Source organism: Leptosomus discolor, chromosome 6 (assembly GCF_034619465.1).
Source record: "Leptosomus discolor isolate bLepDis1 chromosome 6, bLepDis1.hap2, whole genome shotgun sequence".
NCBI classification, from domain to species: domain Eukaryota; kingdom Metazoa; phylum Chordata; class Aves; order Leptosomiformes; family Leptosomidae; genus Leptosomus; species Leptosomus discolor.
This window is the reverse complement of record NC_141396.1, coordinates 14,287,356-14,313,312: the sequence shown is the minus strand read 5'-3', so window position 1 is coordinate 14,313,312 and position 25,957 is coordinate 14,287,356. Positions and strand designations below refer to the sequence as shown.

Below are 25,957 nucleotides of genomic sequence, written 5' to 3'. Positions count from 1 at the left end.
CAGTTCTGACCTCTGTTGTGGCTCTAGTTGAACAGGGGAGACTAGAGTTGTGAAATCTGCTTTCTTAAGTGATGCTGCTTTTACCAATCTAGGTCAGGCTCAAATACAGCAATTGAGGCTCTTTCCTGCCAACTTGCAAGAAAAACACTAAGTACCAATGGATGGTCTGACTCCAGAGCTCTACCTTATAAGTGCAATTCTAGTCCATCCACCAAGACCTGATGAAAGCACAGCTCTGAGACAGCTGCAGAAAAATGCCTCAGCATCACATTGTCGAAATTAAGGCAAAACTTCAGTCCCACAGAAACATCGGATTTTGATTTCTTTAAACTGAGGAACATGCTGTGTTACATTTCCTTAGATCAGAATGTGCCCCTGACAGGTGAAATTAGCAGAAGATATAGCTATCATAAAAGATCAAAAAGCATTAATCACATGGGATTCTCTGCAGAAGGTATAGGAGATCAGTGGAAAGGAACAAGAAACACAGCAGAATAAATGATACCCAGGAAGGAAGTCACTGATCTCCACCTGCACTCAGTTATCCTCATTTCAGGCCTCCTTTCCTGCACGCACTTAAGTTTCTACAAAATATACCTGGGGCCAGTCAGATGGTCCATTCAGGAGCCTGCTTAAACAAGAGGCAAAGAAGAAATAGAGGAAGGATTGTATAATTTGGCAATATTTGGAAAAATTACTAGCTTAGGCAAGTTTCAGCTGAAGCAGATAGTGTTCCTGATGTACCAAGGTACTGATGACTTGGCACTGTTAATTTACAGAAGCCACAGTAGCTCACCTGGCAGGCTGCAGCCTTCACTAAGGTGCAGATGAGTTTGGCCTAGTCACTATTTCTATTCCTGTCACCACGTTACCTTCAAGGCACACTTGCTAAGGGCAAGTGCATGCCCAGGCATTCAGCCTCTGACATGTCTGCATGTTAATTGGTGGGAAAAAAAGGCCCTTGTGCAACTCAAATGCACCGTGCAAGGCGGTCTCAACAATGGCAGCTGTCACAGCATTGCAAAGGGTGGCTACATCTCATCTGTAATGGAAGTTTCCCTGAAGCCACCAGCATTTTCCCTCAAATGCGACTACACAACAATTCCTGGTAGCCTGAGCCAAATTTAAACCACTGTCAGCAAGCATCATGCAAGCCATCCCCAGAACCATTTAGTCCCCGAGTTACCACATGTGCATTCTCCAGACAGCAGCCTCTTTGGGGAATGTTGGTTTCTGTTTAGGACTGTTTGCAAGGGAGACTCTGGGGTGGCATCGGGAAAGCAATACCCTTTCATGTGGCTGGCTCCCAAACCTGGATACTTCTGCAAAAGAGACACTTAACTACCCAGTTCTCAGTTGAGTGGGAGGGTTCATACGCCAACCCCCAGAAGCTCACTTCTTATTTTAAAACCAACAGGCTAACAGCCCAGGAAGTGTATAGTCAGCTCCAAAAATACACCAAAGATGTCTGGAATGACCAAGTATGTAATTTAACTTGTAGCTGGTACAGGAACCAGTTCTGCTTGCTGTGCTCAGGAGAAGCAAAAGACATATTTCCTGTAGGGCTCAGTTATCCCATTTGCCTGGCAATAGAAATAGCATCCCATTTCTGGTCATTCTACTTTTCTTCAAGGACATTCTGGTCACAGAAAGGTCTACTTGAAGCAAGGGAATAATTTTCAAGCTCACCCTGACCATACAGCCATCCCGTAATTTTGGTTCTTCATACTCTGCAGAGAGTTTCCTTCTCAGTAACAGTAAGGAATTTTAGTTAGGCTTAAGAAAAAAAAAACCTCAAAGAAACTGTCTCAGATTCCTGACCCTGTTTTCAGGCAAACAAGTAAGTTTCACCTTCTCTCCCGTAAGTCAGCATGTGCAGTCTTCCCCCTGCCCATACTCTGAAATGCAGATTCTTCAAAGTGGTTTCCGGGGCACCAAATAAATTGGCCTTGAGTTTAATTCTAGGGTTTCAAATGGTCAGCAACGAATCTTCCCAGGTTCACACTACCCATCCTGAATCTCCAGTTATACTCAGTTAAGACAAATGGATCAAGCCTCTCCAAGCAGCTCAGGTTTTCCTCATGCAGGAAGGCCTCCAGTAATATCCAAATGCTATAAAAGCCCATGTGGAAGATTAAAATGCTATTTATGAACTTACCAAAGTCCAAGACAACAATTCACTTTTACTATTAGGTGCTGTTCTTCCAATCCTAGGGTCACCGCTGCATGAAGATTTACCCTGCACCCCCCAATCACCTCCATTGTGTTTGAGTAGGGACCGCCTTCTGGGCTTCCTTAACTTCATTTCAGTTTCAGCACACTGAAATTTGTTATTCCAATTGCCAGGTCTTGTATGCAGTCACCTAGACTCCCTAAGAGCTATTATCCTTTAAGATGGATACATTTCACCTGCACATATGGTCACCATTTGAAAGCCAGCACAGTGCCTCAAGACCTGGACATCAAATCATGAAGGTGTTATCTTACACTTGTCAGACAGCGCAGGCATGTGCCTGCCAGCGTTAGTCTAGCTAGTCAAGCTGCTGCTGATCGTGAAAGAGCAACAATTTATTTTCTTTTATCCAAGTATCAAACCAGTCTGGGATTCTTAAGCAAACATATGGCAGCTGTATTAATATAGGAGCGAAGTAAAGCTAGGTCTGCAGCATGAGTGCACCCGGCATTGCCCTTACCCTCCAACCACTGGGAGATACACTTGCATTAAAGCCCATCCCACCAGCACGCTTACCAGAAAGGGTGTGTGCACACAATGGGAGAGAGGAAGAGATCAGCAGGAGGCGGTTCTGCGAACAGAATTAAAACAACTTTTCAAAGCAGCAGGCTAGGGCTTTCCAGCACGTGTTTGCATTGCAGGGAGAAACAGAAGATACAGACTCAAGTGAGGTCTGGGAAATACTTGACATTATCACCAAGTTGAAGTTTGACTATGTTGACAATATAACTGCAGTCCAGTTTCATTTGAAATAAAGTGATGTCCCATTTCATGTGAAGCTTTCAGATGAAGTCACACAGTATCAAGATACAAAGAAACAAACCAGCCAACAAAAACAGTAAAGAGAAGCCAGCCAGTAAAACAGAGATCCAAGAGAGTCCATCCCATCCCCTGCATCTTCCAGAACTGCTTCAGTTAACCCAACCGTGATCCAACATCTTTCTACCACAAAGATAATTAAAGTCTCTGTCAAGAATGCTGGGAAGTCTGATGTCCCAGCCCAAGGGGCAGGCAGGAAAAGCCAGCATACACCCCTCTGTCAAGCCACCCCCTAAATCTGATTGTATTATGAAACTCCTAAGCAAGACAATTCTTTCTATATGTTTTGCTTAATCTGAAGATGGACAAGAAATTGGTTTGTGGGGAAACTGAACTCTTTTTAACAAGAAAACCAAAAGTAAGGAATTACATTGCTGGTCATAACTGAAACACGTCTGCTAATGATTACAGCTTCCATTTTACTGCCAAAGTATTATTAGAACTGCTTATTTGCTGTGCAGCTTGGGGAAAAAAAAAACCTCTCTCCCATCCTTTATTAATCTTGTCCTCATCTGACACAACAAAAATGCACCATCAGTCTTTTGCTTACTTTGAAAAATGGGTCTGAAAGTCACCACAAGAGCCAGAGCCTTTGTGTATAATTGCTTTCTTGATTAACTAGAACAAAGGGCAGCAAATGTCAGTCACTATGCATTAAGTTTAGTCTTTGCAGGGTTTATTTAAAGCCATTTCAGTGACTTGCTTTCTTAAAATAAACTTTGACATAACAAAACCCTATGAAATAATTGCTTTTTTAGATTTTATTTTCTTTTTAAAAGGCAGTCACATTCTAAGGAATGTAGCCCAGAAGGTAACTACGGGGCTCATTGGAAGGCCTCAGTAATATCCTTGTATCTTCTTGGCCTCAGGTAGTTTCTTGCAGCAGTGCTGAGCTGGTGACCTATTTGGCTGATATAGGAAACCCAAATCATTAGAAAGTTTATGTATTCTAATATGAAAAGCAGATTTTCCTTGGAAACATTTTCTTGGGGGAGGTTTCAGGGTCCTGAAACTGGCAGTGACTGCATAAACAGAAGAGGTAATGAGTGAAGACTCCAACCAGGGATGCTGTGTAAAATTTTTTCCTTTTCAGCCTGCCATCCTGGGCTCCAAACAAGGTATGCAGTGGAAACAGAGACTTTAACTATCTGCCTGAGTATAAAGTCTCAGCATAGCAGGATTAGATGAGAAGGGAAAGAGGAGGGAACTTGCAGGCAGCTGAAATTTCAGAACTGAAGTTTTCAGAGACCTGGTCTACTATACAGGAGTACCTGGCTGTGTTGCACGGCAAACTTAAAGACAGTATTGCTTGCTGTCTTGGCTTCTCCACGCTTAGTGACGTGCCCTGTTCCTCCGAGGCTAAATTGCCTTTATAGACAACTAAGTTTTCGAGCCCATGGTTTCAGTGGTGACATCCCACCCTCGCCCCAACAGCCGGACTAACAGGGTGGTCTCAGAAGTCCTGGAACAGTTTTCATGCCCACAGCTACCAAACATGAAGTCCAGATAGGCTTGTTCCCTCTCCTGCTCCTAGAGAGGGTCTTAAGGGTCTCATCCCCTTGGATATGTGAAGTCAAAATAGCTGCAGATAAGAAACAACCTTTGCAAGGGCTAGCATTGACCTTTTCCCCCTTTGAACAACACTTTTTGCAGTTTGGAGACAATAAAAGTCTCCATGCATGCTGACCTGGCAACCTTGTGGGACCTCTTTCAATCCCACCTGTGTGAAGGCTTTACCCCTGCAAGTGGCTTTGCTTTGCTGAGTCTTGCAAGGCAGGGGAATTCCTCTCTCTGGGCTCTCATTCCCATTTCTTGAGAGATTAGAGAACTGTAGAACTAAACGGGTAGTATTTTGTTCCACGTCAAGCCAGGTGGAGGGAAGTTTAAAAAGGAACCTTCAGTGGGATGCTTAGAAGACGGCTGATTGTAAAAGCCCAGTCCTGGAGATGCACATTTAATATATCTGGAGACTTCCTATTCACAGCAATAACCCTTCCCCCCTATCTTAGGGAAATTTGGGGGTGGGGTAGAGTTGTCCTGCAGAGACATGACCTCAGCTAAACAAAAGGCAAATGAATGCAAAAGTCAAAGTTTTTGGACTTCAGATGTCTCCATAAAAAGAAAGGAAAAAAAAACCAAACCCAAACAAAAAACCCACATAACTGAACTAGCCCTGTCAGAATACCAGTTGCCCAAGATTAGGACTAACAATGGGAATGGGACTGAAAAAATTAATATAAACCACATGCTATAGCCCAAAGCATTTGAGAAAATATGCTCTAGAGGGATGGTTTCAAATTGGAAGTTCAGTTTTATTGTGTCTCTATCTGCAGAGATGTTGGTTTAAAACAATTTAAAAGCAATTACTACATACAGAAGATCTGATAGGTACAATAGTATTAAAGATGAGAACGCTTTAGAGGAATATGGCCCCATGACATCTCTTGTGTCCCTATTACTTGTTAATCATTCTTTTCCCTCTACAGGAGAATGAAATGAGGCAGTGTTGCTTGGAAATTTATTTTCTTTATTTCTTACTAGACTGAAAATGTCTATGATGAACCTGAGGGAATAATACTACTACTTAATTTTAGCAAGGCTTTATGAATGCCCTGAAGGTCACTTTATTATGACATTCAGCTGCTCCCAAATCAACTGGGACCCAAATAACACAAGCCACCAATCAACTGCTCCATCCCAACAAGATGAACATCCCTACTACTAGCAGAGCTCCAGAGCAGTCTGGAGGTGTCCCAGGAAAGCTTCAGCAGAGTTAGGCACAGCAAAGGGCATAGTATGACCAGACAGCAATATTTCAAGTGTTCATAATGAGCTTGTCACCAAGAAGTCAAAGCAAGTACGCACTGCAATTCAAAGCTGGGCAAAGGAAAACGAAGCAAGGATGTCTATGAAATGCAGAAGGGCTTCCCAGAAAAGATGAAAATGTCACAGCACAATTAAAGGGACAACTTCTCCTTGTCACAGGGCTGGAACGAGTACTCCCAGCAGAAAAACAGGAGCCCACTCAATCCCTTTGCACTATCACAAAACCGCAAGTATTTCAGAGGTGGCAACGAAGAGCAACCTCATTTTCCACAGTAACAGAGCACAACTACAAACATCAGAGTATTAATAGCCTTGCTTTGGTTCCAGCATAGCTAACTACCTTCCAAGCTCTTAAACACAGAAACAAACGTCACTTGCCATGTAAGTTACTAAGTGGGGGAGAGGAAAGCCATGTACACATCACAAGATAGCAGCATGAATATTACAACGCATTCATAATTCAAGCATTTTGTTTAATGCAACAACCTCACAACCTCAACTGAGATGTTCGTGTGGTGATGCTCAAGCAATAGGCAGGTCTAGAAACGTCAATCCCAAATGGCTTACCATTCAAGCCTATGTACAGGGCAACCTTGAGTTTCAGCTCAGAGGCAACTGCTTCAGAAGTGTTGTGGCGCGCTTCCTTTCTGGGCACAGTAAATCTAAGTTAAATTCTTGAAACTCAAATGAGGGCTTCAGCCATACCAACATCCTTTGCCTGCTGAAAAGCTGAACAGTCAGAAAAAGAAAGCAACCACCACCTCCCTACTCTTGCAGAGGCACACATTTTAAAATCCAAGTAGATTAGTAAAAAGGCAAAAAAAAAAAAAAAAGGGGGGGTCAGAAAATAGCTTACAAAATAGAATCGCCAGAGAGGTCAGGGTAGGCTGTCAAGGGCTGCTTCCAGTTTAATACAGCTGCTAAAGTCATTAGACAGTGTCACCCCACCCTTGGGCTCCCAGGGGCAAGAGCAGAGGAAGAAGGGCTCCTCCTCATCTCCTGCTGACCCAGCTGTTTCTGGTGTGAGTGTAAATTCTCTCTATCCATTCAACATTTTGCAAACAGGCCACTGGAAGAGGGAGTGCCTGTGTGCAGGGTTGGTCAGGCACTGTATTCCCAGAAAGGAGCTGATCTCCAGTGAGAACTTGGCTAGAGAAAGTCATTGCATCCAGTTTTACCTCTCTGCTCTAAGCTTGTCTCAGGCTTCCCCTGGAGCCAGCACAGAGCCTGGATTAGTTTAAATGTTCCTGTTCCTGTCTATCGTACCAATACTCCATTGACTACTTTAAAACAAGGCACCAAGGCTCCCTGCATAGATGCCAGCTTCCAGACAGCTAAAGTTTAAAATAAAACCCACCCTTTGCAAGCAGATGCACCAACAGGATGCTTTGCTTATGCTGTTGCAAAACAAAGCAAAAGAACAACCAACTCTGATCACTACCTCCAAAAAGCCTGAAGACAAAGACACTGCTACAGTGAGACAAGCAAATGCCATTGAACATCCTTACCCTCATCACAGATGTCTCCGAAGCTCTGCCTGCACAGAGAAGCCCTTCTCTAGCCCCTGACCTGCAAGCATTTGAAGGAGAAAAGCATCTCTGCTTTGCTAACATTGTCCCTGTTTGGAGGCAAAACATCTACAAACACTGTGTTTTAGGATACTAAACAGCTTTCCAGTAACTCCTAGCCAAAAATTCCTAATCGCCCACCCTGCCTCCTCAGATGGCCTGTGTTTGTCTGCCTTAGTACATACACTGGGCAGAAAACTGCAGCAGGACAGGAACTGATTCATAAGCGGATCATGTATCCTCTGCTGCAGGGCTGGTGACAAGCCCAGAAAGGCAGAATGCACGTCAAGGCACCACTACAGGGCTTTGGGGTGGTCCTTCCTCGAACTCGGCTCTTCTTAAAGAGTGATGAACACTGGTGCATACAGGAGTAGTTACACAAGATATTCCAGGTATTTAGTGGTGGCCACTCACCTAAACCTGTCCTCTGGGATGAAGCCACCGGTGCTAGAGGGAAGGTGTTCACCTACGTAAGTGTTTGTTTCTCCTCCTCAAATTCCAGGCACAGCTCAAAGACTCAAGAAAAGCAGCTGCTGTATGAGGAAGTATTTGCTTTTTATGTCATGACCATGGTCTTTTACAAGGTTTAAAATCCAAATACACAGCCATGCTGGGGAGAAATGGAAATGCAGAGAACTGAAGCAGCTTTCTCAGAGCAAACAGCAGGGCAGGGCTGTACATATAAACAGAAATCAAGTCCTGTATCACATCTGATGGACCATGTTCTCTTGAAATGCCTTGTAAGGAAAAAAAGAAAAAAAAAGCTTTCCAGGGAAAGACAACATGCACAACTGCACCTGAAATAAGGCAGGATGTTGGCAGCTAGGCGTACTGTGGCTGGCAACACGTCTGACCAGTGGATGCAAAGCTATTGACAATTCATAAGCAAACATGGCAACTGCATTTGCAATTTGGTGTAGAGCTACATCCCCATTTGAAGCCTAGGAAACTCCTAGAGCGTCACTTATCTGTTAGAATAAACAGAAGCATACTGGGTTTTGGCCAGTTTTTGCAAGATGATAATACTAATGCTCAGAGACATTTGCTAGCAGTGCACACAGTGCCATGCTCCCCCCATGTACAAAGGGGGGATCATGAAGATAACATCCTAGAGAAAGAGGCAGAGCAGCAGAAAGCAGGTGCAACACAGGAACAGTGGTCTTTACAGAATTTAAAACAAAACCCCCACCAACACTAAAGAAAGGAGAGCAAAAAAAAAATCAATGCTATTTGCAAAAGCAGGCATGGCAGAGGGGACACAGGGATGAAAGACTGAACCATGAGTTGCAAAACACACGCTTCTCTGTTTCCACCTGGAACACTTTAAGGATGCACCTTTAGCCAAGATGCAGTAGTTAACCATGAAAGTAATTCTGGCCCTATTTGATATCAAGAAAAACCACTTAACCCTGAAAAGCAACACCTTCAAATAAAGGGTACTGTGTTCCTCATGAAGAGGCAGAAACCTAACTCAAAAAGCCCTCATCTAAGAAGAGGGAGTTTGCAACAGGGAAGCCAGTGCAGCCCCAGGAGTCAGTCTCAAGAGAGCTGTGGCCTAACTATGTCCCTCTCCTAGATCACAGCTGCAGCCATAAGCAGCATTCATAAGCAGAGCACATTGCCAGAAACACACTGGTCTGCTGACACTGTGTGGACCATCAGCAAGTCCCAAGATCCCTAAGCCAGGGCACCCAGATGAACAGAGACCTTCCTTATGGTGATACTTCAGTGCCATGTCCTGCATCCCAGCAAAGGAAAGAAGAGCAGCCTCCCTTCCCAGAGATCCCTCTGAGTCCCAATAAAGCTACGCTAGCCATAATAGCTTTGTTTCACATATTGCATGTAATATAATATTGGAAATTAGTCTGCAGTTATGTAATTGCAAAGGGAATGGCTACGGTCCTGCTCAGCCCAGCTGAAAACGCCATCCCATGATGCCTCCACCGCACACGCAGCTCCCGGGGGCTGCAAGGGAAAAGCGCCCGTCCTGCCTGCGAGCAGAGCAGCAGCAGAGGCAGAAGTGCTTGGGAGTACGCTTACACTTCACTGTCTGTCAGGTTTTCCATTGCAAACACTGCCGCCACAGTTTATAGCTTGACCATTTCAAGCCACATCCACGCAAAACTTGGCACAGAGGGAGCTGCTCTGGCCCCGTCCCTCCCCCTTCTACCTTAAAGAAATCTGTGTCGGATTCCTGCTTTAAAGTCACAACATTTCTTTTCTGCAGCAGAAATAAATTTTTAAGTCATTTCACAAGGCTTTTTTGATTTAAAAGAAGCCTATGTACTTGACAGACAAGACTTGAGTCAACTATTCACATTGTTATCCTGGAACAGCTCAGAAATGTTTAGATAGTGTTGGACTGTGCAGGTTGGTTACACAGTGCCTTTAAATAAATCACAGTCACTTCTAGCAAGCAACACAAGCCCTATAACTACAGCCTGTTCCCAGACACCATCTGTAGAGACTGTAAACCTTCATTTTTCTCCTGATGCATTTGTGACCATTGCCACATGCAGCTTTTCATCCTCAGCTAAGCAAAAAAGAAAGAGATAAATATCCAGATACAGGGACACTATGGGTTTTCTGCTCATGTAATAAGAATTAAGGTTTGAAGGACAATTTTTGTTGAGCCAAGGTAGGTATTTGCTGCAAAATTCAAGTGCCGAAGTCTGAGAGCTGGTATGTTACTAACTAATCTGTTCTGAAGTACAGAAATCCTACAGATTTCTTTCAGTCTAGCAAGGTTTGCTTCCGTGTCAATTGCAGCAACAGTCAGGTTACAGTGACCCATGGGCTTCATAACAGAGATGAAAGGTTTCAGAAATTATTCACCACATATGCTACACTGACCTTGCTTTTAAGTCATAACACTGAAGTTTCAATGTCAAATGATGTCCAAGTCATGACTTTCATCGGCACAGTAATGAAGACAACCTTATCCAACTCTTATAATGAAAGAGAAAACTAAGTATGAGACAAGTATGAGACTGTGAAGCAAGGGGGTTGGACTAGATGATCTCCAGAGGTCCCTTCCAACCCCTACCATTCTGTGATTCTGTGTTTCTGTGTGACCTCTCGAGATCATCTAGCCCAACCCCCCTGCTAAAGCAGGTTCCCCTACAGCAGGTTACACAGGACTGCATCCAGGTGGGTTTTGGATATCTCCAGAGAAGGAGACTCTACAACCTCCCTGGGCAGCCTGTTCCAGTGCTCTGCCACCCTCAGAGTAAAGAAGTTTTTCCTCCCATTGAGGCAGAACTTCCTGTGCTCCAGTTCATGCCCATTGCCCGTTGTCCTGCCACTAAGCACCACTGAAAAGAGCCTGGCCCCATCCTCTTGACACCCACCCTTTAGATATCTATAAGTGTTGATAAGGTCCCCTCTCAGTCTTCTCTTCTCCAGGCTAAAGAGCCCCAGCTCTCTCAGCCTTTCCTTGTAAGAGAGATGCTCCAGTTCCCTCATCATCTTTGTAGCCCTCTGTGGGACTCTCTCCAGTAGTTCCCTGTCCCTCTTGAACTGGGGGGCCCAGAACTGGACACAGTCCTGCAGATGTGCCCTCACCAGGGCAGACTAGAGGGGGAAGAGAACCTCCCTTGACCCGCTGGCCACACTCTTCTTAATGCACCCCAGGATACCACTGGCCTTCTTGGTCCCAAGGGCACATTGCTGGCTCAATGTCAACTTGTTGTCTACTAGAACACCGAGGTCCTTCTCTGCAAACTCCTACCATTCTGGGATTCTGTGGTGACCCTACCAAATGGGCTTGCTAGAAGTGTTCAGAAGAAAACATCCAGCAGGACATGAAACAGGCACCGTTGTTTGGAAACTAGTTTGAGCTTCCGTGTGTAAAAAGCATAGGGCTATTTCACCAGTAAAGAGAAGGTGTTTCTTCCCTACAAAGCCACACAACAGAGCCAAGTTAAGGTTTTTCCCACTCCAGGAAACAAAAGAACCATTTAAGTGTCCCTAGGCATTAGCAAACAACCCTATTCAGGCAAGGTTTTAAAATCAAGCAGTCAGCCATGCCTTTTCATATCTAGCTTCCCCAAAGTACAGTTAAAAAAACCCCAAACTAGACATATGATACACTATACAAATGTATACACACATGGAAGTTTGAGATACTGGTCCAGCAGCACATCTCATGCATGCTGTCCAGTCTGATAGGACTTCTCAGCCATACAGCTAATGATTTAGAGCCACACTTCCTTTCTTTCATTGAAGAAAATGTCCCTGCTGCAAGGGACATCCATAACACCTTACATCACCGTTGTCTGTCTGGATCAGGAGAAGAACAAGGTTAATTTATACAACCACAGCTACAGTTTCACAATACTTATCAAGCCAACATAACCATACAGTCTTATGAATTACTACACATGTGCATAGCCCACTAATCTTATTTGCTTGAAAAGTCTATCCCCACATTCTTAGAAATCACAACCACATCTTCTAGGCTTGCTTGCCTACACTAAATAGATACCCAAATTCAAAACAATAACTCATGAATTTTACAAGTTGACACTTGAGAAACTTTTGCTAGTTTCATTACATGCCATTCATAGGTTCAGCTATAGTTGAAAAGACAAGAAGTCATAGTATTAAAGTCATTCCTGTGGTATCCCTAACCTAGGAGAGAGTGAGAGTATATGTTTGGAGTCCTGTTCTTGGAACAACCAAAACATGATTTTCCTGCCAAAACAGTTTAGACAAGCATCCAAAGCAAATGATGCTCTCTCCATCACCAATCTGTGACTTGTGGTTGTTGGGTTTTTTTTGTTTTTTTTTTTTTAATACATATCTGTATCTTTGTTTTATACATCTAAAGGGCAAGAACATAGCATGGAGTTCGGGGCTTCACATTTCCTTCCTCGTTTACACGGACATTAAGAAATCTGGCTGCTAAGTATCAGAATATGGTCTTAAGAACTGCACTCCAAATTCAAGGATGTTTCCTTACAAGAGTCATATTCCTGCACCCACTAATTAAATTCAAACCCTGACACTCTCCATTTATATCTCCACATACCATCTAGTTCAATACAATATGATGTGAACTGTGCAAGGCAGAGAGGCCACATTAAAAGAAAACAAAAAAGAACTGTGATCTGGAATTCAAACACTTCTTGCATTATTTAACAGCCCAATTCCCTTGGCTCCATAAGCCACTATCCAAGACAGGGATATCATGGGTATGAATATTAGTTGCCACAATAAGCAGGCTTGTTCTGACAGCAGTAACACCCACTACTGACAATGAAGAGCCCTCAGGCTTGGAAGGGAGGGTGCTTGTCCACTAGCCCAGACACAGTTTAAGAAGTTAAGACATTTTTCCCTCTACTGCTTTTGCAAGTGATACAGTCAGTACCCAGGAGACAGGCATTTCTGTTCACACTAGCCAGTGCATTTCCACATGCTGTCCTTTTGGACACCACACTAAATCACCAGCCGGCAACTGACTGCATCACTTTCAGCCAAACAAGCATTAGGCTTTCATACAGCAGAGAAGTTACCACTCCGTTAAAAGGAGGAAAAAAAACCCCAAACAACGCATGGTCATTATTGTGGATAACCTGACTCAGAGCTCTGGAAGATGGATTTGAGTCCCAGATCAGGGCGCCCTGATTCCCGCAAGCTCTGGCGTGCCCAGCACACTCCAGAGCCAGCCAGTTGTGAGAGCCCTGTATGTGGAACTACCACAACGTGAGCCTTCACTTGAACGGCTCCAAATGCCAGCAGCTCCTCTGGATGAGGACACAGAAGTCATGAGAGGGCTGGAAACCAGTCCTGGACAACAGCTCTGGATTAATACACAAGGAGCACTGGAGGGGAGGAGGGGAAGCTGCTGAAGACAGGCAGTTATTCAAACCAGCTGCTAACCCGCTCCAACTGCTCACATGTACAGAGTCTCCTGCATTTGTTCAGCCTGACTCAAAGCTGCCAGGCATCCAAGAGTTAAAGTACACAAAAGACATCTATACAAACACTTGCCAAAAATCTCATTTTCCAAGTAGAAGCTGTATGTTCCACAGATAGCAGAAGAAGGGATTTCATCTTGCTTTTATATGTCCCCTTGCCTCAAAATTCCCCAATTAACACTTCTGCAAGAAGTTTTGAAACTGTGCATGGCCACGTATTTATCTACGCACATTCCCTCCCCTCCCTACTGAGCTCTGGGCCACGGACTAAGCTGTCAAGCCAAGTTTCATCCCAAGCAATTTTTAAACACTCATCCTATAAATCCTCCGAAAAGGGAGTTAGTAATGGAAATGCTGACAGAGACTTGAAGAGACAGCAGGGCAACTCTATCAGTCTACTATACATCATCTTCATTAGCTGCAGATCCTTCTCTCCTTCACCTTCTTTTTCCATTAGCGTACTTTGGCTAATTAACGCACAAAACCTATGAAACATTCTTACAGTAGAAGGCAACATTTGGCCCCCAGCCCAAATCAACATTCAGAAACTTCAACATCCTCAGCCAGACATAGTAAGTGTACCAGATGGAGCTAACGTACAGCTACAAGTAGTGATGAGGAAACCGAAAGAAGAGGAACACATGCAAAAATCGGACCATTGGAAGAGGGAAAAGCAGCAAATGTGTCTTACCGCTTTCATTTTTCTCTATGACATCCACGACCTCTCCAGCCTGGAGGCTGATCTCAGAGTTCTCCTGCTTCTCATAGTTGGACACCACCACATATTGCTCCAGGATCATGGGTTCGGAACTAGCATCAGCACCTGGGGAAGGGAAAAAGCAAGCCGTAAGCCAGCTTCCAGCCATGGCTCCTTGAGAGCGACCTCCGTCCATCCGATTCACGACAGGCCAACTTGTCACCAGAGCCAAGCGAATCAGCAAACAACCTTGGCTCGCAGCATATCCCCAAATGGCTGGCCATATAGAAACAGCCTCCTCTGGCCCACAACCCAGCAGCACAGAGGGACATTGGAGAGAACAAAAAGAAAAAAGGGGAGGAAAAAAAAAATACCAAAAAAAAAAAGTCAAAAACAGTGAATTAGTTGCAAAGTTTCATGATGGATTCTGAAAATAAACCTCTTCCCAACATGGTTTCCACAATCCTTGCTCCCATTTAGAGAGAAAAATCCTGGGCAGAAGCAGCATAAATCCACAGCTGAGCCATCCCCCCAGTAAACCCAAAGAAAAAAAAAACAGCTCTCCCCTTGGCGGCTCAGCTCCTTCTCCACTCTAAAGGCTTGAGCTGAAAGTCAAGAGGGGGCTGTAGATGCCAATCATATTCGTCTGCACTGCAGCCCTTAAATAGAAACACATGAGCGGGATTGAAAGAGAGGGAGGTGGGGTGGAGGGAGAGAGGGGAGGGCGGGGAAGAGTGTTTACTTGAACCAGAAGAAGAAGAAAAAAAGTTATAGCGCCAGATCTTCGCTCAAACACAGCCACCCCCCCCGCCTGCCCCCCGCCAGCTCCGCAGTTCCGCATTCCCCGCGGCAGAGCAGCCCTGAGCGGGACAGGGGCACAGCGCGCTCCGGCTTTCCCCTTCTCCATCGCCCTGCGGTGCCTTTTTGGAGTCCTTGGAGCCAACTTCTCCAGTTGTTTCGTCTCTCTTTGCACCAAGGGCTTTCAGCTGTCAGAGCCATTTATGAATGAGAGTAGGCTCTCACACAAACAGGGGTGAAAAAAGGTGCAAAATAATCATTCTCCTCCCTTCCCCCACACTCCTGGAGTTTCTTCGTGGGCTTTTTTGATTTCTGACTTTTCCACCCCCAAACTGAAATCGTGCATTTTAGGGTGGAGCCACAAGGCAGAGGCAGGCACTCCGCCGTGCCAGCTGTGGAGGGAGACCTCCTTGTGCTGCTGCTCGCCGTATGAGACACATCTTGGCTCTCTGGTGCAACATAAGCAGTGCAAACGGGGCCTCTGCACTCCCAAGCCCTGGCACAGACTGTGCTCTGCCTGGAAACTGCCTTGAAAAGTCCTGAAGACCTTTAGGACCTCAGGATTTCTTAGTTTGCCCTCATTTATACACTCTTCAAAGTGTCAGGCCAGAAGCTAAAAGCACCTACAATTTCTGTCTAAGAACCAATGTGCCTTAATGCAAAATCATTTCACAGGTTTCCTGAATTACAGCAATGTGTATTAGGGCAGAGCAGTTTGAGCCAACAACATTACTATACATTTTAGATATTAAAAGGCAGTTCCTGTCTCTCTAGATTAAGATGCAGATGGAAAGGGGAGACAGAAGCAGATGTATGACTTGCTGAAAATCCAATTTCACGTGACAGTCGCAGAGCCAGGAGCAGACTCCAGGTCTCCTGAATCTCTGGTGACAATTTGGCTACAAGAGAAGGGAAGGAAGCAGCATGGTCTGAAACCGTCCACCAGACAAGTGAGGGGACTGACAGCCAAGCACAGGATGCTCAGCACTGCATTTCCAAACACAGCATGTCCATATGCATTTGGGCTGAAGATGCAAAGTGATTCTACAGACAAATAATTAGCATCCCTGCCAAAAGAGAGGTAAAGAATCCATCAGCCATTAAAACAGCATCCTGTGAAATGAAAATCCTAGAACAAAAAGCAATTAATTCAACTGTTTCCTGAAAGGAAACACTATCACAATGTGTCCCTGTGGACTAGATTTAAGAAATACAGAAAATTAGAAGACTTCCTTGCTCCCTAAGCGTGCCTCTGACTCTCCTCAGGTTACGTAGGTTAATTTTCTTTAAAGAGGAGTCATCTCCTTTAGAAGTTTGTGTTTAAGAGATTTAGCTTTTCTATAGCTAGTTGAACCACAGCCAGTAGCAGGAACAGGGGGGAAAGACCTTGAACTGACAACATTGAAATTTATAATAAAAATTTTCACCATAGCTGTTCATTCCAAATAAGCACTGTGTTTCTGTTCATGATGAATCAACTTGACTTGTGTGTTCTGGTTTAAACCAGTGCTAATTAAATTATTTAGAGTGTGATGAGATGTTTTCCCCCTGTTTCATGCCGCTTCCCACACAGTCCCTTCTCCAGTCCAGAATGGGGCAGCATTATCATCTTCCTTCAACCTGTTCGACACCTACAACCCCTACTTTGTTCTAGTCTTCTTAAGATAATACCAGTTCTCTAACCAGAAACAAAAGCCATCATGGCCTTATGTTCATGCACATGCATAAACAGAGAATTCAGTGTGTGGAAAGGCAAAAGGAGAGATCAAACAGTGGCAAAAGAAGCAGGGGACATGCAGGAAGCCACCTGCTAAAATAGACACCCCAAATACCTTCTTTCCTCTAATCTCCTAGACAGTTTTCATGGGAGTAGAGTAAGAAAAAAACCCCAAAACACAGCATTGGCTTGGTGGCAGGAGTAGTGCTCATGTGATGCACACATCCCTGCTGGGAACAAGGAGAGGACCAGGCTGGAGTGCAGGCTAGCAGACACCCCACTGTCATCCACCAAAGCCAAGCCAGGGACCATGTGCCAGGGGAGCACGCTTGCCAGGAAACCCGGAGAAGCAGCACTTCAAATCCACCTCTGCAATTCTGGCTCCAAAAAAAAGCTGGTTTACAACAGTCCAGCAAGATAGGTTATATCTGCACTCAGATACCCAAAACTCATCAGGACTTTACGATGCCGTTTACTCTGTCCTGCCTCAGACATGGTACTTGCTTTGCTATAGGAGGATTTCTTTGTCACTACAGTGGCTGGCGGAACATACACAATAGACTGTTTTAACAGAAGCTTGTTGAAGTGTTACAGTGTTCCTATTAAGCCAAAAAAAAAAAAAAAAAAAAAAAAAGGGTGATAAACTCCTCGGTCTAGGAAGTAACCAAGGTGAAACAAACTTGTTCATTTACAGCTACAGTGGATCATGCCTAGAGGATATACCCTTTTGGAGGAGTGGTGTCCCTGTGACTCCCAGAGTGATGCTTGCCCAGGATTAGGCACTGTACAGTGGGGAAGACTTCAGTAACAGTAAAGGAGGAAAGAAAGGAAGAAGGAGAGGAAGAAAGAAGACAGAGAAACAGCTCTTCCCAGTAATGAAAAGCCTTAAACATTTCTGGGTAGCCTGGTTTAGGTTCTTACTATACTCCCTTCAGGCACAGTCAGTAGGGTAAAAAACCTTAACCCTCCTCAGCCTTCCATCCCCCACAAGCATCTTTAGATTAATTACTCCTCAGTGACACTCAGGACGCCCACAATATTGCTGGTATATTATGTCAGACCGCAGGTTTTCTCCCCAAAGGGGATACAAAAGAACAAGACAGGCAACACCACAGAGAGCACAGCACCAATTACACCCGCTGCCACGGGCGCTTCCACATCCCTGCCAATTAGTTCAGGTCTAATTTGTAACGCGGGTCACCGCATCGCATTGGAAAGTAGCAGCCTGCTCAGTGCTAAGCATGCCAGAGAAGGGGGATGCAGAGTGTCACAAGCTCCCCAGCAAGCTCACATGCACACTGCAATGCCTCCTGACATTATAGCCCCACTTTTTTAAAACCCTCTTCAGCCCAGGCAGGAGAAATGGAGAGCAGAGGATAAGGCTGATGTGCCAGGTAAAGTTTCCCCCTTCTTTTCCCCAATAAGGCAGAATTAGTGTTTCGGTTGAGTTCCAACTCACAAGCCCTCTCCAGAGCAGAGCGCATGATACATTGCCAGATGAAATAAGAGTTTGCTTGCCTCTCCGTTTCTTTTTGCCTCGAGTCCGTTTCCTGGTTAGTGTCTTCAGGATTCCTCTCCTCCTCTCCATAGGGCTCCACTTTACAATCCTCCCGCTCCTCACCTCAGCAATTCCCTTCCTGGGGCTGGGAAGAAATGTCATCGGAGCTTGTCTGTGCCCCTCATGCCCCTCACAGCTGGCACTATTAAGTGACACAGTTGCACCCTGTCCCCCTCACCAGGCAGCAGGGAGGGAGCATCATTCCTCCCGCTGTAGTCACAGACCAGCAACTACTGTGAAAGCCTCCTAAATAAGAGCGCAGAGCACCCGTTCCAAGCGACGTCTTCCTCCTCCTCCTGTGTTGCAACAGCTAAGACCTATGATGGTTTTGCAATAGCCAAAAATTAAAACCACCAACTAGACTCCAAAAATAAAATCATCTGGATATGGAAATCTGAGACTCTTGATCTTTGCCAGAGTACTCTGTTGTTATCAGGCTATAAACATGTCTGCTCTTTTAATTCATACAACGCACAGGCTTTTATATTGCCCTTTTATGATTACCAATCAAGTGTTTACAGATTCAGACTAAATGAATTAGTACTGGAGTGATCAGTGGAAGTTTTGCAGAAGTAGTCAAAACCACAGAAATGGTCAGTGAATGCCGTAAGTATGATTCACAGACAAACAACCAACTAGCAGGTAGTCCAGCTCCTCTGACCTGGGCACAGCTGCTGAGGACACATGCAGGGTCTGCACGCAAGGGCATCTGGCAGAAAGCATCCCCCAGGGTCACGGCTTTCCATCTGATAAAGTCACAGCTTTACACTTTTCTGTGCATAGGGAGAAGTAACTGCGGTAGCTTGGATCTAGAGCTGTTGTTTCTTGTTAAAGCCAATTCTTCAAGGGTAAGCCTTTACATATCTCTGGAAAACACCTTTTGGGGAAGGAGAGGAAAAAAGAATACCCAGAATAGCAGTAAGCCTCCTTAAAATCCTCAAATCAATCTATCCCCTCTCAACAATCGTATGCCCGGCTCTAAACACAGGGATTTTCTTCCCCTAAAAACTTTACCTCTTTTCTTTCTGATCAGAAGGACCACATCACTACGCTAAATAAACACGTTAAAACTGCATGTTTTCTCTGAGCTTTCCATAAGTGATCTATCCCCAAGTATTTTAAGACAGAGAGCTGAGGTCTGCCTAAAAATTCGGTTAAGCATCTATTGCACACAAGATAAAAACCAGATTCTGCCACATAAAGCACGTGAGATTACACAAGAGCTCACGATCTCACAGGGGTCTCAGAAACGCAGTTCCTAAAATAACCAGTTCCTAGAGTAAGCAGTGGGATGAGACTGATGAAATCTCCTAGAAGTCTCCTTGGGGACAATACGGATTCAGATCAAAACCATGTTTCTAAGCCTATGATCTCTCTTCTATTCAGTGGGGGTTTTGTGTTTTGTTTTGGACTTTGTTTGTTTGTTCTTTTGGGTTTTTGTTCTTGATGTGCCCTAAAGAAACACTCAGGCCTTTGCCTCATCTCCTAGGTACTCCTGCACTCCAGCCTGTCACTCTTCAGCCCCCTTCCCACTTACTAAAATTCAGGCTATATTTGCACATCAATTATTCTTGGAGGTAAAAGGCCACTCGCAGTTTGTGGCAGGAGGAAAGGGGATTCATCTCCATCCCTTCTGCTAGATCCTCCCAATCCTTAGCACTGTTTAACTTCAGAGATCAACAGCTCTTGATGTAGCAGTCCCGAGCCACAAAGTTTTAGGGACAGAGACAGGAGTTCAGCACCACGCATAGTAGTAAAGGAGTTCAATACAAGTCCAGTCCAGTCTCCAGGTGTTTGCAATAAGACAGTACTGGCAAGAATCCCTTTGCCTCATTACAGATGAAAATAAATATTTGGGTAAGTCTATCAAATGGGTTAATACACTATCATTTCTGTAGTTCTTTCCTGAGCTCAGCCAGGTAGTTCTTTTACGAAGTACAAAGTAATTCTATTGTATTTTCAGAAGACAGTTTCAGAAGCAGGTGATGTCCTGAAAGACCTAGGCAGACACAGGATTTAAAGCACAAAGGGAAGGTGCTGGATCTGACTATTTAAGTAATTAAGAAGACTCAAAGCCTGAGAAGTTTGGCCTAAGACCTTTTCCAAATCCCAAAGAATGCCTGAGAATAAAACAATGTTGAGCACCATCCACGCAGCAATGGTGAGGCGAGTATGCAAACCCTCTCACCCTGGGTTAGCAGCCATGATTAATGTACAAGAAGTTTCTCCATAACTGAACATTCATACATACGCCTCCCTCAACTCCACAGCGCTCATGTGCTCTGCAAGCCTTTCAGTACACGGGGCAATACTTCCTCGCAGAGCAGCTAAAACTTCAGTCTTTCTTGTTATCTTTCTGGCTACACATGCAGAAAACTGGTATAGATGGTAACTCCATGTGCTGGATTACAAACACCTACATGGAGCCAAAGCCAACAGCATGCATTGCTGCCAAGGAGGGAATACGACCAGCAATCATAGCAGCAGAAAGTTAACCTGATGCCTGGATTCATTGCGCAGCTTGAGGCACACATACCATTTTCTAGTGTTTCTAAGAACCAAGATCTGCATAAGCCTTCAAGAGTTTGGGACAAGTGGCAGCTTTAAGGTAGACTGAGGCTTCCAGCACTGGAGTACATGTCTGACGCACAGCTAAAACCAGCAACAACACACAGGCCCCATGGGGAGCACATCAGGAATGAGCTTGGCCCACGGTAAATGGCAGGCGCTCTCTCAAGTGAGTGCTCCAGTTCAGTTCTTCCTTCTTTACAGTCCTCAGCAGCGTTTCCAACAAAATCCTGACAAACGGAGAAATTCAGTGCTGACCTTTGCCAAGTGGAGCTTGTTAGTCTCAGGATTTTTATTTTTTATTTTTGATCTGCTACGTTTTAAGACAGAGCCAAGAAAAATTAGAGGCGGGAGGGTGAAAGGGAAAAACCAAAACGTTGAGTCCTCTTTCCACTCCTTCTCGGAAAGTTGGCTCTCTGAACAGCGATTCCAACCAACTAGGTTACAGGTAGCAACAGTTAAGAATACTTAAGTATTTTGCACACAAATCTGTTAAACTGCTTGGAGATTTTCACACAGCTGCTAGACACGGTCTTCCACCAGGCTGAAGTCACCTATATACTCTGGCATTTGCCCTAGTCCTGCTCAGCAGTGCAATGCATTCACATTACTCCACATGGCACGAAGCAGACTAGCCAAGGAATTTAATGGCAGCTGGGGTGACCAAAACTTGTGTCCCACCCCAGGACCTCTCAGGATCTGGCTGTATGGCACCCATCTTTTTTCTAAAGTAGGAAATTAAACCACTTGCAATCCTTGGTTAGAGTGTCCACTGTGCAGAGCAGGTTCATGCACTCAGCTGGAGCTCAGGCAGCACAAAACTGGCTTCTGTTCTAGTCTTCAACCCCCAGCCTAGGACACAGGTATGTACTACGTGGGTAAAGATCACATTCAAATTCAAGTCTGCTCTGTCAGCCACATTAGGATACATCCCCTGGCAGGTCTGGACTGAAGAGCAGTGTGTTGGGAACTGGGGATTCATTTGGATGAGAAATAAACTGAAAGACCATGTGAACTGGAATGGCATGGGGAGCTAAGAACCTGCCAGACTTACCAGAACACTTCTGAGCACAACTATGCATCAACATTCACCTTCTCAAGCACCATGCGATGCAATTAATCACTTACATTTGCCCTATCATCATGCACAGATTTTTTTGAAGCCAAAATAGCAACATGCATTTAGCTAAAAGCAGTCAACAGAAGGGAAGAAATTTGTATGTATTAAAGATTTCACTTCCTTGCCCTTCAAGAAAGATGAAAGCATTGGCATTCAATTTGTCATTTTACATATAGCAACATGAAACAGTCACAATAGATGTAGAGAGCCAGAGAAACCCAACCTCACCCCTGCAGCCAGGTAATCAGAGGGCTTCTTGTCATTCTTCCCATGCAACACCACCTCTTCTGTCTCCTCAACATGTTTCTCTCTGCTCAGTCTCGTTCTGTTCCTCTGTCTGAACTCCCTGATGACCTATCAACCACCAGGACCCTGTGACTGAATTTCTGTGCTTTTATATCCAACTACCACCCTGAAATTAGACCTACTTTGCTAAGATTGGGCAGAAGCCCCTGCTAGGGATATATTCAACTTCTGTCAAGGACAGCATTTCTGAAATCACAGCAGTTTTGCTTACCAAAAACCTCAGACAAGCAAGCACTCATCCATTGACAATGGTGGGATTTTGTTCACATACTTTGAACAGGGTATGAACTTCAATATCTACCAAATCAGGTATGGAAAGCAGCAGGAGTGTTTCCATCTTTCCTTGCCTTGAGACCTACGTGTGGCCTTAGCTGCCCAGGTGACCAGGCCAGCATCCTGTACAGACACAGGATCTATGGCTCGTGGTCATTTTTCCTAAGCCTGAAAGAAAAGACATCTTCTCTGGTATTCCACATCAGGTGACAAATGTTTGCAGAAGAAATCACCTGGTTAGTCAGAAGAAGTCCTGATTCCTTATACTACAAAGCTTAGTTTTTGAGTTGTATTGGACTACTTCTCCCTAGACCTTGAAACATCACCTAGAAGTTGTCTCCCTGCTCTCTCCTCTTTCCCAACTCCTTTTAACAAGGAGACCGATGCTCCCACAAAAATTTTGCATCTTAGTCAGAGTCCTATGTTTTCCATATAAACCCCTTTCTAATTACCGTGAAAAAACGAAAGAGCATTTCTGAAGAACAAGGAGCACATAGTCCTGTTTCTCTCCTTTATCTTGACCCACAAGATTTCTGACTTTTGCTCCTCCTCTTCTCCATCCCACATGGGATAGCGAGAGCACAGCCGTGCAGGTACTTTGCTGTGGCCAGGGTCAGCCCACCACGAGAGGGGAAGCTGCTTTGGACTGTGGCTGAGTTTGGCAAGGAATATACACCATGGTAAACTACTATCCACTGCTAGCAGCAACATCGGGGTGAGGCAGCAGTCAGAAAAGCAAAGCTCTTCCTTATCAGAAATCGTGCATCATGAAAAACCAAAACACAAGTAGACAACAGATCCTGGATATCCAATGTCAGAGACTCACATTCAAGACAACTCCAAAACCACACACAGTTTTAACTACAGATTTCTCTTTTTAGTAGCATGCAGAACACCAAGACACAAGAATTTACCTGGAGCGACACTCTTTTTTGGAGTCTCAGACAAACTGGACATCCAAACTTGAAATCCAAGAAGAGGGCAGCCATGGAAAGAGAAAGTAATTAGAGAAACAAGAAAACAAAAGTTTGAAACATAGTCAAGACAGCTTTGAAAGAAACGTCAAGTTTTTCTTAAGAGTGGTGTTGGCACGACGGGGAGCCAGTTAAAGGTCAAGTCACAAGAACTACCCAGTTAATTTTTATGTTTTAGGGGACTTGAAAACTTATGAAACTGATCTATAGTGATCCGATTTTGAGATCTCGGAATAAGATACGCTCTGAGCTTATTCCCAGTAGGACAGGGAATGACTATCAAGAGACAGTTTGACTTACTAAGCCTCAGACCTGCAAAAGTATTTAGCTTTGCAGCTGTTAATGATCCCCAAAAGACCAACAGGCAACTCGCAGAGACTGAGCTTAGCAAATACATGCATGTTTCTCCAAGAATTTGCGTTTTGTTACCCTGGAATAGCATTAACGAAAATAACAATAGACAAGTAATACTCCATGGAAAAGAGTACAAAGCTCCAATAAAGGTACATTCAAAGTATAACTAGAAATATCCTTTTTTAGCCAATGAACATAAGGCAGAAACCCGGTTAAGGAGAAAGCTAACAGAGTTGCTACCAACAAGGTCAAAAGATTTCCCTCCCCCTCCATGAAATGAGGTGTAAATACTTGGCTTGGGATTCTGGGAATAATCTTGAAATGTTAAGTGGTGGGTTTTTTTTGTTTGAATACACTGGAAGCATGTTAAGAGTTAGTAGGTTTGCCCCCATTTCAAAATAAGAACCAGCAAACATTCCCCTTCTGTGGGATGAGGAAGATAAGGACAGTTGTTACTCTCATATTGCCTGAGAGAAGAAATAGAGAGAGGTGTTTATATGATAGGCTAAGAATCTCCTAAATTCTGACAAACAATTCCAAAATGCAATTTTAAAAACTCATTTGCAATGGGGAACCCATTTCTGGACCCATCAATTTAATAGCAGAGAAGATCACTCTTCAATCACTTGGAGAGAGAGACAAGCTATACCGGTGGCCTTGTCTGTTTGACTTGTTATTGTCTTTCGACCTGCAGAGTGTCATCAAGACAGCCAAAAACCAGTAATAGATTCCTAGCATGTATGTAACTAAGAAGTTGCTAGCACAATACAAAGCATAAAGAAACAGCTTTCAATCCTTTCTACTGGAAACCAGAGGTCCAAAAAACACATTGCTGCGCTTCCTCGGTGCTAAGGGACCAGTGAGGTTTTGAAATCCTTTCTTTAAATCAGGCACACAATTTTCATTGTATTAGAGCAAAACTGGAATTCAGACAGATTTGGTGTTTTGCATACTTTTCAGTAAGTTCTCAATAGTGGCAGTCTGGAGAAAACCCTGAAGTCTTACAACCATCTAACTCTCAAACCCATGCACTGCACTGTCACAACACAGCACAAAATAAACCACGGTAAGTTACAATAATTTACTTTGTATTACCATTTAAGAAAACAAGAAAAAGGCTTTGCATTTGTAGAGTACAACAGGAAATCATCTGGCAGAGTAACTTGTGCTGTAGCTTATGGAGGGAATCTACAGCATGTTTCTATTACAGACTCAGGGCACGCACAAGAAAGGGTGTGAAGGAGTTGTTGTCAGCAACTTGTCTATTAGCTTTTGACTAGACTTCCACTGCTTTCATGAGCAGGATCACGAACTTCAGTCAGCTGTCAGATCTTTTTCCAGACAGAAGAACCTGAATATGGCAGCGATAATTAAAGCAGAAGATCTACTGCAGGAACAACTGGGAAGATTTCAAACTGCCCCAATCCAAGCTGGCAGCAAAAGGCTGAGAACAGCCAACAGCTAAAGACAGAGGGAATAAGCTGCACTTGACACAAGTGTAGGGCCACCCTGAATCTGTCTGCCCAGGAAAAGAGGGAGTTTAAATCTAGATCTGCAGTAGCTGTATCTGCAGACACCCCATTTGATATGTCAAGGAACCAAATTCACCATAAAACCCAATTCTGTTTGCTACTATATTTTTTTTTTAAATTTCTTTTTCAACAAAGTATTTTTTTATCCTTGTCAAAACCATTCGTCTAAGCCAGAATAAAAGGGTAATCTAAGTATTAACTGGTAAACAATCCCACAGGTCCCCAACGTGGGCTCTCAGGCCCAAGAAGCAGCATAAAAGCAGCAGCACTCCTCAGCTGCCCCAGCCTGACAGCAGCTAGATGTGGATGAGGTTGCTTCTGAAGCAGAAGACAGCTAGCATATTTCAGCTGCTCCTGCACATCTGCTTAGCATTAAACTTCCTTCTTGGGGATTTTATTTTTTTTTATTCCAAGACGTTTAAGCTCTAATTGCTACCAGCTTCTAAGAGTTCCCCCTACAAATAATAAAAATATCAGACATTAGTGATGGATTCCACTTCACAGAGAGCTCAAAGGAAGAGCCGCGGAGGGAGCCAGGGTACGGGGAGGAGGTCAAAGGCCCCAGAAGCACGCTGTGCCCGAGCCAACAAAACACAAGCTTTGAATGGCCCCGGGTTTCCCCTTTAGGACAGAGTTTTACTGGAATTCTGCATGGGGCTTGGAGCCGGTTTCCAATGGGATTGGTAATGGTAA

At 44.3% G+C, this 25,957-nt stretch overlaps 1 protein-coding gene across 4 annotated transcripts in view; it reads right to left on the bottom strand.

The window, feature by feature from the left end:
* The window catches only part of SH3PXD2A (SH3 and PX domains 2A), a 261,200-nt gene that overhangs the window by 49,831 nt on the left and 185,412 nt on the right, over positions 1–25,957 (bottom strand). For 2 of the 4 annotated variants that reach the window (XM_086466554.1, XM_086466556.1), the window contains exons 7-8: positions 23,319–23,366; positions 14,059–14,190 (exon numbers count right to left, since the gene is read on the bottom strand). In XM_086466554.1, coding sequence (XP_086322680.1) covers positions 14,059–14,190; positions 23,319–23,366 — 180 coding nt within the window. The remainder of the gene's footprint in view (positions 1–14,058; positions 14,191–23,318; positions 23,367–25,957) is intronic. The other 2 variants (XM_086466555.1, XM_086466557.1) reach the window with 1 other exon arrangement.